The sequence below is a fragment of the Gopherus evgoodei genome, unplaced genomic scaffold (assembly GCF_007399415.2).
Source record: "Gopherus evgoodei ecotype Sinaloan lineage unplaced genomic scaffold, rGopEvg1_v1.p scaffold_48_arrow_ctg1, whole genome shotgun sequence".
Taxonomy (NCBI): Eukaryota; Metazoa; Chordata; order Testudines; family Testudinidae; genus Gopherus; species Gopherus evgoodei.
In genome coordinates, this window is record NW_022060069.1 from 935,824 (window position 1) to 947,457 (window position 11,634).

Here is an 11,634-nt window from a genome sequence, read left to right on the forward strand (position 1 = left end):
TGAGTGGGGGGCAGGGGGAGCCCTGGGGGGCGACGTCATCCCGACACGTCTCCCCTCAGGACACCGGTGAGCGGGGGCAGCTCCGGGGCGTTCTCACGGGCACACTCCGAGCAAAGTCAGGCAGGACCCTCATCCTGACACATCTCCCCTCAGAGCACCGGTGAGTGGGGGGCAGGGGGAGCCCTGGGGGGCACTTCTGGGGGGGTTCTCAGGGGCACGCTCTGAGCGATGTCATCCTGACGCGTCTCCCCTCAGGGCACTGGCACCAGGGCACGGAGCCTGCTCGGGTCTGAGCTGGGAGTTTTCAGCCCCCTGGACCCCACAGGGACGCCTGGGGGAGCCTTGCACCCCCCAAAGGGCCCTGCCCCCATCTCCCGAGGCAGCTGTGACTCAGCCAGCGTGGAAACCAGGTTTATTAGTCACCAGGACAGTGCGGAGGACAGATCTCGGTAGCACAGGCAGCAGGAAGTTACAGAAAAGGCTGGGGGGGGCTTCCCCCCCCCGACAGTCCCAGCCAGGAGACTGAGCAGCCCAGCCCCAACACACCTGCTGCCCCTCCTCCTCCTGGGCAAACACGCCGTGGCCCCCACCTCTCGCGCTGCCGGCTGGCTCCCGGGAGAGAGCCCCAGTCATCAGCTGCCAGGTTAGGGTACAGAGTCCGGCCCATGCACCTGCCCGCTTGGGTCCCTGCAAAAATCACATCCCCTGTCCCACCACCGAGGTCACTGTGTCATGACTGGGGGAAACTGAGGCACACAGTGCTCATGCAAAAGGTTACCGGAACCCCCCCCCACACACACACACACTGTGGGCAGGTACCTGAGTGGGGGGCATCATTTCAAGGCAGCCGGGCTGGTGCCCCATGGAGACGGCTACATCCTGAACATTACCCAGGGTACAGTAGAATTGGGTGGGTTAGAGCAGTGGGCTGAGAGCCAGGACTCCTGGGTTCCATCACTGGCTCTGGGAAGGAAATGAGGACTAGTGGTTAGAGTGGGGGGGCTGGGAGCCAGGACTCCTGGGTTCCATCCCGGCTCTGGGAGGGGAGTGGTGTCTAGTGGTTAGAGCAAGCGGGGCTGGAGCGAGGACTCCTGGGTTCTATCCCAGCTCTGGAAGGGGAGTGGGGTCTAGTAGTTAGAGCAGGGGGGCTGGAGCCAGGACTCCTGGGTTCCATTCCCTACTTGCTGTGTGGCGGGGCCTGGCACGGGGGGGGGGTGGTGCAGTGCCACTATAGCTCCAGGGGCTGCCCCCCAGACCCTCGCAGTGGCTGACGCCCTCTTGCTCACTCTCTCCCAGTGTACCTGCTGCTGGGGCTGATGGCCGTGCTGCTGGTCCTACAGACCTTCTACAAGGCGGCTGATCTGCACGGCCTCACCGACCTCCTGCTGCTGCCGGCTGATCACCACCGTGACCAGGAGCCCATCCTGGAGGCCGAGGTGACGCCGGAGGAGCCGGCGCCAGGCGCGAAGCTGCCACCTGCCAGCACCCAGCTCAACATGGGCAGCCATGCCAACTACTCCTCCATCAGCAGATAGCAGCAGCTCTGCCCTTGGGGGCTGCTCTGGCTGGCTTGGGCAGTGGGCTGCAGAGGCAGCTCCCTCAGGGACCGCGCCTGCATCTGCGGCCGGCTCTGGCATGGGCCTGGGCAGCGGGCAGAGCTGGGGGCTCTCTCATGGCTCCTGTCTGCATGTTGGAGGGGAGGGCGCGCGGGGTTTTAATAAGCACCTCTCTGTTTTCATCCGCTGTTCACCCTGTTGTATCCCCAGGCAGGGGGCTGGGACCTGCCCTGTTTCCCAGCCCAGGCAGCCCTGGCATGCTGGGGACCCCTGAAGCTGGCTGCGGGGGACCCAGCCTGGGCCATCATCCCCAGTGCTTTGGGCTCTGGCTGATGGAGGGAGGGGGAAGGTGACGCTCTGTGTGACGGGTTGAGTCCCGTGGGCTGAGTAGGGGCCTGGCCCAGGCCCAGGTTGAGCAAATTCTGTGCATGCCCGAGGCTTGGGGTCAATGCCCCTGCTGCCCCCAAAACAGTACCCCTCCACCCACACCGGCTCTGAGCTCCCTGCAAGGGGCAGCGTGTCATGGGGCACCTGCAAGGGAGGCAAAGCCCCTTTCCCAGGGTGGCCCAGCTGTCTGTGTGGCCGTGGCAGAGACCCCCAGCCCCGGGAGCAGGGATCCCCCGGCAGGACCAGTGAGGTGCTGCCTTTAGGGGTGGGGTCAGGGCCGGCTTTAGCAAGTATGGACCCAATTCGTACTCACCCAGCGGCATCCGGGTCTTCGGCGGTGGGGCCTTCACTCGCTCCAGGTCCTTGGCGGCACTCAAGGACCTGCCACCAAAATGCCGCTGAGGAGCCGGGGCGCTGCTGGGTGAGTAAAAATTAAAAAGGCGCCGGAGCGGGGCCCGATTCCAGGGAATCATGTGACTCTCTGGTGCTTTAGCAGGAGCCAGAGGAGGTGGGGAGCTGTGCTGGGTTGGGGGCCCAGTGTCCCACCCCCAAGGCCTGGGGTGCCCAGCTATGATGCAACGGCAGCTGCTTCATACCCTGCACTGCTGGTGGTGCCTGCACACACCCCCCCCATGACTGGCAGTTTAAAGAGCCGAGTTGAACAGTTACGGGGGGGTTGCCTGGCACCCCTCAGGGAGGGTTCTGGGGCCACCACATGTGCAGGACAGAGCATGGCAGGATGGGCACGGCCCACGAGGAGTGAGTGCCCCTCCCAGCCTGCCTGGTGCCACCCCTCAGCCCTGACAGGGCGTCGCATGGCACCACCCTCTGCTGCCCCAGGAATCAGCCTGGGGGGACGGGGACGGGAGGATCAAGAGCGAACACCTGTGTCCCTGGCGCAAGCACTGCCCCTGGGAATCCCCCCCCTGCCCCACCCCGGCCTCTGTGTGCCAGTTGCGGGGGGTGGGGATGGGGTGGCCCCATGGCACCTGGCGCAGATGGTCACCAGGAGTCTGAATAAAACATTGCTGGAAGGAGCTGGCGGCATGGTATTGATCTCACCTGGCCCTGGCTGCCCTTTGCCCATGCTCAAGGCAGGGTAGAGCCAACAACAGAACCCAGCAGTCCTGGCTCCTTCTCCCTCCCCTCCCAGCCATGGGGCTAGAACCCAGCAGTCCTGGCTCCCCGCCCCCCCCCCCCCGCAGCCGTGGGGAAAGAACCCAGGAGTCCTGGCTCCCCGCCCTGCCTCCTGCCAGAATCGAACCCCCCCACATCATAAAAGGGAAGCAGGAAACCTGAGCAGCTGTCCCTGGGGGGCCTCTGAGCCATGTGGCTCCCAGGTCCCTGTAGCTGTGGGGGTGACAGGCCCCAGCCCCCAAACCCTGCCCTCACTGCCCCCTTGCCAGAGCCCAGGGAGACAGGAAGGAGGCAGAAGTTATGGGCAGCCCCTGGCGCTCCCAGTGCCCGCACAGCACCCCCACGTCCTCGCTGTGGGCACAGTCGTGCTGCCCGGGGGGGCGCGCTCTGGCACTCCAGCAGGCTGCGCTCAGAGCCCTGGCACTGCACATTGTCCAGCAGGATGGGCAGCGCGGCCCCTTGCCCAAACTCCGCCCGGCGGGCCACCCGCAACACCTGCCTGTAGCCCAGCTGCCGGCACACAACAGCGGCCGCCCGCCTGTCAAACAGATCGTCGCAGACTGTGCCCCACTGGCCCCCCACCAGGATCTCCAGCCAGCCCCGCCCGGGCATCGCACCCCTGTGTACCAGCTGCACCGTGCCAGGGGGCAGCTGCCAGGTGGGGCCCTTTGCCCCCAGCCGCCTCCGGGGCCCCGTCTTCCTGGGGTGGTGCCCAACCTCCCGCCTGGGGGGATGCGGGGTGGCAGGGGACAGCAACGTTCTGTGGGGCAGCTGGGGGTTGGGGGCTGGGTGGGTTCTGAAGTACAGCTCTATGCTGGGGGGATGGTGGGTTCTGGGGGAAAGAGGTGGGTTGGGGGCTGGGTGGGTTGTGGGGGGGTGGCCCTGTGCTGGGGTGCAGGTGGGTGCTCAGGGAAAGCTGGGGGCTGGGTGGGTTGTGGGGGGCAGTCCTTGGCTGGGGGAAAGAGGGGGGTTGGGGGCTGGGTGCATTGTGGGGGGCGGCCCCGGGCTGGGGGGCCAAGAGGCACGGCTCCATGGGCTGCTCTTGGCCTCCAGGCGCTCCAGCAGCTGCTGGTACCAGTTGGGGGTGGTGGGGGGCAGGCTTAGCCCTGGCCGGGGTGTGGGAAGTGGGTGCAGCACCCCAGAGTCCGAGCAAGCCAGGGGCCTGGCGGCTGGGCTGGGCTGAGGGGTGGGCAGTGCTGGGGATGCTGCGGGGGACACAGAGGGCTCTGGGCAGTGGGGGTGGGTGGCAGGTGCTGCAGGGGGCCCTGGGCCCGGGGGGTGGGTGGCAGGCGCCAGAGGGGGTCCAGCTGTTCCCGTCGGGTCTGAGCCGCTGCCAAGCCGTGGGGTGGTCACTGCGGGCCGTGGGGCCGGTGTGATGAATTCTGAAACAGGGACCCGAGGCGGGGGCTCATTTCGGATACAACTCTGCCCCCTGACACCTTTATCCCCCATCTACAGAACTGCCCCCCCACCCAGTGAGTCAGCACCAGAGCTGGGAAAGAAACCAGGAGTCCTGGCTCCCAATACCCCTCTGCCCCCTGCCAATGACCCAGCAGCTTTCCAGAGCCCCCCGCCAACTGCAGTGGTGACCTCGTGCCCCCCCCCGGCTCAGTGACCCACCCGCACTCACTCTGTTGGGCGGAAGGGAATCAGCTTCCCTTGGATGGGGACGGGCACGGGGCTGATCTCGCACTGTCCGGGGGACGCCCGCCTGCGGGGAGAGACGCCCGTTATGGGGGGCACAGGGCCCGGGGCCCATGCGCAGCCCCCCCCACACACACACACTGGGAGCCAGCGAAGCTGTGTCATACCGAGACAGGGCCACTTGTTGCTCAGAAACCTGCCAGGGCCAGTGGGCAAAGGGGAACAGTGGGTACCTGGAGGGGTCCATGATCCGATACAAGATCCCAGCTGGCACGGCTGCACTGGGGATGGCCGTGGCGAGGAAATAGAGCTCACCTACAGGGACAGCAGGGTTAGTAACTGGCCACCAAGCCCTCTCCTCAGCCACAGCACAGGGGAAACTGAGGCACAGGAGGGAGGCCACACATTTGTGGAAGCAACGAGAATAGAACCCAGGAGTCCTGGCTCCCGGCATTACCTCCTCCACTCTCACCACAGGACCCCAGACCCCTCCCAGCACCGGGACGAGAACCCAGGCGTCCTGGCTCCCAGCCCCCACGGGACCCCAGACCCCTCCCAGCACCGGGGCGAGAACCCAGGCGTCCTGGCTCCCAGCCCCCACGGGACCCCAGACCCCTCCCAGCACCGGGACGAGAACCCAGGCGTCCTGGCTCCCAGCCCCCATGGGACCCCAGACCCTTCCCAGCACCGGGACGAGAACCCAGGCGTCCTGGCTCCCAGCCCCCATGGGACCCCAGACCCCTCCCAGCACCAGGACGAGAACCCAGGTGTCCTGTTGCGACTCTGGCTCTAGGGTGCCGAGGCCCCGGCCTGGGCACCGTGCGCTGCCAACCGCCCCCCTTGGCCCTGACGCGTCCTTGGCCAGGCCTGGCTGTGCCCTCCCCCCCCCGCTCACTGGCCTCGTCCTCGGCGAAGGAGATGATGTGGGGTACGTGGTGGTTGAGGAGGCCAGGGAAGGCGCAGGTCTGGCCCTGGCCCGTGCACAGCTCCTTGTAGTGCCAGCGCCCGGAGCCAGCCTCCTCCCGCAGCGACATCAGGCGCCTGGGGGGAGACGGAGCCATGGGGCCAGGGGGCCGGTAAGCAGCACGAGCCTTGGGGGGGCTGAACCCACCCCCCTTCCATAGGAGCTGTGGAGATGGGTGTATTGCCCCCCTGCAGCCCCTGAGGCACTCAGGGTCAGGAACTTACCCCTGCCCCGCCACATCCCCCAAGGGGGGGTGTTCTGTGTCCCATGCAGAAAATCCCCCTCCCCCTCGTCCATGGGGCACTGGTCAGGGAGACATCCTGAGAGCAGTTAGGGGGCAGCCCCATAGCCCCTCTGGGCCATGGCTAGTCCTGTTGGCATGGCCACGTGCTCACAGCCCCCCAGCGGGGTCCCCAGCAGGGTGTGACACTCCCTGGGGCGCTCCCTCCAGCCAGCAGTAGCAGGCTGTTCTCCCCGGGCCCGGCGCAGGCACCCAACCTACCCGCTCATGAAGTCCCCAAAGATGTAGTGGCCTTGACGCTTGACGCAGCCTCCCTCTCCCGCCCCAAGGTGCTGTGGGGGACAAGGGTTTATTGTACCTGAGACCCAGAGTAACAGGTCCCAAAGCCCTTTCCCTGCCCCGTCCCAAGCCATCTGGTCCCCTGGTGCCCCTCGAGGGGACAGACCCCTGCCCCATTCCCGCCCCCCTGAGCCACCCAGACACTGCCCTGGGGCCGATGGGAGCCGGCACCCCCCGAGGGGACAGGCCCCTGCCCCATTCCCAACCCCTGAGCCAGCCAGACACTGCCCTGGGGCCGATGGGAGCCGGCGCCCCCCGAGGGGACAGACCCCTGCCCCATTCCCGCCCCTCTAAACCAGCCAGACACTGCCCTGGGGCCGATGGGAGCCGGCGCCCCCCGAGGGGACAGGCCCCTTCCCCATTCCCACCCCCTGAGCCAGCCAGACACTGCCCTGGGGCCGATGGGAGCCGGCGCCCCCCAAGGGGACAGGCCCCTGCCCCATTCCCACCCCCTGAGCCAGCCAGACACTGCCTTGGGCTGATGGGAGCCGGCACCCCCCCAGGGGACAGGCCCCTGCCCCATTCCCGCCCCCTGAGCCAGCCAGACACTGCCCTGGGGCCGATGGGAGCCGGCGCCCCTCGAGGGGACAGGTCCGTCCGGCCCATGGCGCCCTGGGTGCGAGGCGGGACTGTACCGAGCGAGGCGTTGGTGCACAGTGCCTGGTCGTAGCAGGCGAACCCTTCCTTCGCCCGCCAGCCGTAGTTGGCACCCGGCACGATGACGTCCACCTCCTCGTACTTGTTCTGCCCCACGTCCCCGCAGAAGATGCGTCCGCGCCCGGCGCCGCTGGTGGGGTCACCCCTGTCCAAGGAGCAGCGCCACATGTTCCGCACCCCATAGGCGTAGACCTCGGGCCGGGCCCCTGGCTCCTCCACAAAGGGGTTGTCGGGCGGGATGCGGTGGGGGGGGTCGTCGGGCCCCGGCTCCACGTCAATCCGCAGCACTTTGCCCAGCAGGGACGACCTGGGAGGGAGGCAGGAGAGCGAGGAACAGATGCTGCAGGGTCAGAGCCGGGGTCTAGACCGGGGGGATCAGGGCCCCCAGGGGTTCAAGAAAAGAGCTGGGGGCTGGACCAGGGGGATCAGGGCCCCCAGGGGTTCAGGGAAGGACGCTGCAGGGGCAGAGCTGGGAGCTGGGCCAGGGGGATCAGGGCCCCCGGGGGTTCAGGGGCAGAGCTGGGGGCTGGACCAGGGGGATCAGGGACAGACGCTGCTGGGGCTGGGCCGGGGGGTATCAGAGCCTTCGGGGGGTCAGGGAGAGATGCTGCAGGGGCAGAGCCGGGGGCTGGACCGGGGGAGGGGATCAGGGCCCTCGGGGGTTCAGGGACAGACGGTGCAGGGGCAGAGCTCGGGGCTGGCCTAGGGGGATCAGGGCCCCCAGGGGTTCAGGGACAGACACTGCAGGGGCAGAGCCGAGGGCTGGGCCGGGGGGATCAGGGCCCTCGGATGTTCAGGGTAGAGCCGAGGGCTGGGCCGGGGGATCAGGGCCCCTAGGGGTTCAGGGACAGACGCTGCAGGGGCAGAGCCGAGGGCTGGGCCGGGGGGCTCAGGGCCCTCGGATGTTCAGGGTAGAGCCGAGGGCTGGGCCGGGGGATCAGGGCCCCAGGGCAGCAGGGTTTCGGGGGAGCTGCCCCACACAGCGCCAGCCAGTTTGCACTTTGGCCATCAGGTGGCAGAAAGGAGCGAAGTTTTCACCTATCAAGCCCCCCCACCCCGCACTGCCCGCCCAGGATAATTTCCCCTAAAATCTCCCCCCCACTCCAATTTCCTGCAAGGGGGCATCTCCCCCAACACCCCATGCCGCCACCACCAGGCGCCCCCAGCCCCCCCACCCCATGCTGCCGCCAGGGCCCCCCAATGCCAGGTCTGTCTCTTACTTGTTCTGGGCATTGCCGAAGGCCCCGAAGGGGTCCCCCGCTCGCCCCCCGTCCCCTGTGAAGATGTAGAGCAGCTCGTCAGCCCCAAACAGCAGCTGCCCCCCGTTGTGGTTCGACGCCGTCTCCAGCACCTCCAGGAGGATCCTGCCAGGGAGAGTAGCCGGGTGAAGTGGGGGGGCACCCCGAACCGATGGGGCAGATGGAGCGGGAGGAAGGGTCTGCATGACAGGGGGGCTGGCTCAGAAGTGGCGGGGTGATGCCTAGTGGTTACAGTGGGGGGGGCTGGGAGCCCGGACGCCTGGGTTCTGCCCCCAGGAGTGCCCAGGCGGCAGGCCACTCACCTCTCGGAGCGGGGGTCGTCAGCGTTGGGGTCGTGGGCCGAGACGCGGAACTGGGAGACGCGGATGGTCTCGTGGGGCCCGGCGCGGGCGGAGTAGTAGACGTAGAAGGTGCGGGTGGCGTGAAAATGGGGGTGGAAGGCCAGGCCCAGGAAGCCCCGCTCGCCGCCCGCCCAGGGTGAGGTGAGCACGGCCGCCCGCGGGTCCAGGAAGGGGCGCGCGGCCCGCGAGCCGTTGGCCAGGAAGACCCAGATGCAGCCCCGCTGCTCGGCCACGAAGAAGCGGTGGGAGCCGTCCCTGGCGTGCACCATGGCCACGGGGTTACGCAGCCCCTTGGCCACCTCTCGCAGGCAGAGCTGCAGGCAGCCGCGGGCGCCCTCCCGCACCCGGCCCAGCCCCTGGCTCAGCACCACGCTGCCCAGCACTGCTGGGTAGCAGTAGGTGGGGTCGCCCAGCTCCAGGGCGCCACAGAAGCGGGCGCGGTCGCCCTCCAGCGCCAGGCTGGCAGGGTCCTCAGTCAGGAGGCTCAGCACGGAGCGGCACCGCGGCCAGAAGGCTGCACAGTACGCGGGGCACAAGCCGGGCAGGGCCCACACTGGGGAGCTCACGTCCTCTGCATCGTACAAGTGGGCAGCGTAGGGCGAGCACTCCTGCAGGGGCAGGGGAGGGGGTTAGCTGGAACCCAGGAGTCCGGGCTCCCAGCCCCCGCCTGCCCTAAGCCACCCGAGCCGGGGATGGAACCCAGGAGTCCGGGCTCCCAGCTCCCGCCTGCCCTAAGCCACCAGAGCCGGGGATGGAACCCAGAAGTCTGGGCTCCCAGCCCCCGCCTGCCCTAAGCCACCAGAGCCGGGGATGGAACCCAGGAGTCCGGGCTCCCAGCCCCCGCCTGCCCTAAGCCACCAGAGCCGGGGATGGAACCCAGGAGTCTGGGCTCCCAGCCCCCGCCTGCCCTAAGCCACCCGAGCCGGGGATGGAACCCAGGAGGCCGGGCTCCCAGCTCCCACCTGCCCTAAGCCACCCGAGCCGGGGATGGAACCCAGGAGTCCGGGCTCCCAGCTCCCGCCTGCCCTAAGCCACCCGAGCCGGGGATGGAACCCAGGAGGCCGGGCTCCCAGCTCCCGCCTGCCCTAAGCCACCAGAGCCGGGGATGGAACCCAGGAGTCCGGGCTCCCAGCCCCCGCCTGCCCTAAGCCACCCGAGCCGGGGATGGAACCCAGGAGTCCGGGCTCCCAGCCCCCGCCTGCCCTAAGCCACCAGAGCCGGGGATGGAACCCAGAAGTCCGGGCTCCCAGCCCCCGCCTGCCCTAAGCCACCAGAGCCGGGGATGGAACCCAGAAGTCTGGGCTCCCAGCCCCCTGGGTTGCAGGGTTGTGTGGGGTCGAGTGGCTGGGGCGGGGGTCCAGGACTCCTGGGTTCTGTTCATGCCAGGGCTGCTGAGGTGGGGGGCTGCGGACAGGCTGGGAATGGGCCCATGTCCCAGCCTAGACAGGATGTGGGGAGGGCTGGGCCGCTGCCAGGAGCCGCCTGGAGCCATGGGGTGAGGGTGCCAAGGGCACCTAGCAGGGCATGTGTCCCACGGAGCTGCCGGGGGTCCCCCGGCTTCCTGGCCAGGCATGTGGGGCAGCAGCCTGTTGCGGCCTGGTGCCTGGCGCTGTACGTGTCCCCTGAGCCCAGGGCAGCTGCGGGAGACACGTCGGGAGAACCTGGGCACCCAGGCTGGGAGCTGGGGGGGCTTGGGACCAGTGGCTGTAGCCCAGCCTGGAGCCCCCCAGTACCCCCTGCCCCCCCCGTGCAGTCACTGCCAACAGGGCCGCCCAGGCTGATTGGGGGGGCAAGTGAACGGCTATCCCATGTCTGTATGCAGGGGTGAAATGGGAGAGGGGCAGGGCCCCAGCAAACCTGACATCGGGGCCAGAGTTCCCTTAACTGCCCCCCCATCCCACTGCCCTATGCCACCAGCCCCACAGCCCCCTGCAAACACCTGTGCCCCCCCCCCCCCAGCTCGGCTGCCTGGCCCGAGCCCTCCGCCCCCAGCCGGGCTGCTTGGCTTCTGCCTCCCCCATGCCCAACCAGGCCCGTGTGCCCACCCCTCACCCAACCAGGCTGTCTGGCCCCGCCCAGCCTGGCTGCCTGGTGCGAGCCCCCTCTCCCCTACAGCTGGGCTGCCTGGCCCTCCTCCTCCCAAGCCCGGCCAGGCTGCTTGGCCACTGCCCCCATCCTCCCAGCCAGGCTGCCTGGCCCCTGCCCCCCCATCCCCACCCCACACCCAGCCAGGCTGCCTGGTCCCTGCCCCCCCCTCCACACCCAGCCAGGCTGCCTGGCCCCTGCCCCCCCCCTCCACACCCAGCCGGGCTGCCTGGCCTCTGCTGCCCCCGCAGCTGGGCTGCCTGGCCCCTGTCCCCATCCCCAGTCAGGCTGCCTGGCCCCCGCCCCCCAGCTGGGCTGCCTGGCCCCTGCCCCATCCTCCAGCAGGGCTGCCTGGCTCCCATCCCCTCCACGCCCAGCCGGGCTGCCTGGCCCCTGCCCCCCTCCACACCCAGCCGGGCTGCCTGGCCTCTGCTGCCCCCCCCACCCCGCAGCTGGGCTGCCTGGCCCCTGCCCCCATCCCCCACCCACCCAGCCAGGCTGCCTGGCCCCTGCCCCCATCCCCCCAGCCGGGCTGCCTGGCCCCCGCCCCCTCCACGCCCAGCCGGGCCGCCCCCCTCACCTGGCACACCAGGTCACGCAGGCAGCGCCCGCAGCTCTGCAGGCCGGCGGGGTCCAGGACGCTGCCCAGCGCCTGGCGCTCAGCTGGGCGTCCCGCCGGCCGTCGCAGCAGCCGAAGGCTGAGTACTCGGGGCAGAAGGTCGGGGCTGGGGGGCTGGAAGGGCGGCTTGTAGTCCAGGCACTGGGGGTGGGGGCGGCCCCGGGGGGCCTGGCCCAGCAGCAGCAGCAGGGCCCCCAGCGCTGTGGCCCCGGGCCCCATGGCAGTGCCCTGCATGGGGGGCTCCTGGCGGCTCTGCCCGCGCTGGCTGGGAACACGTGTACAGGGACTGGGGCCAGGCCGCAATAACAGGGTGAGCCTGGGGGGAGCGTTAACCCCGCGCACCCCGGCCTGCTGCACACTGGGGCAATCCCTGCTTGTAGGGAGTGGGGGGACGGGAGCCAGGAC

The 11,634-nt window shown here is 69.2% G+C and overlaps 1 protein-coding gene across 1 annotated transcript; it reads right to left on the bottom strand.

Moving 5' to 3' along the window:
* Positions 1 to 31: 31 nt before the first annotated feature.
* LOC115642948 (HHIP-like protein 1) lies at positions 32 to 11,376 on the bottom strand (the record flags this gene model as incomplete). The annotated part of the gene is given in 11 exon segments (XM_030546654.1): positions 32 to 963; positions 4,711 to 4,791; positions 4,958 to 5,039; positions 5,620 to 5,765; positions 6,191 to 6,261; positions 6,821 to 7,232; positions 8,146 to 8,289; positions 8,487 to 9,133; positions 11,191 to 11,261; positions 11,264 to 11,331; positions 11,333 to 11,376. Coding segments are annotated over 11 exon segments (1,857 nt in total), but the record flags the coding sequence as incomplete, so codon positions are not given.
* Positions 11,377 to 11,634: the final 258 nt, after the last annotated feature.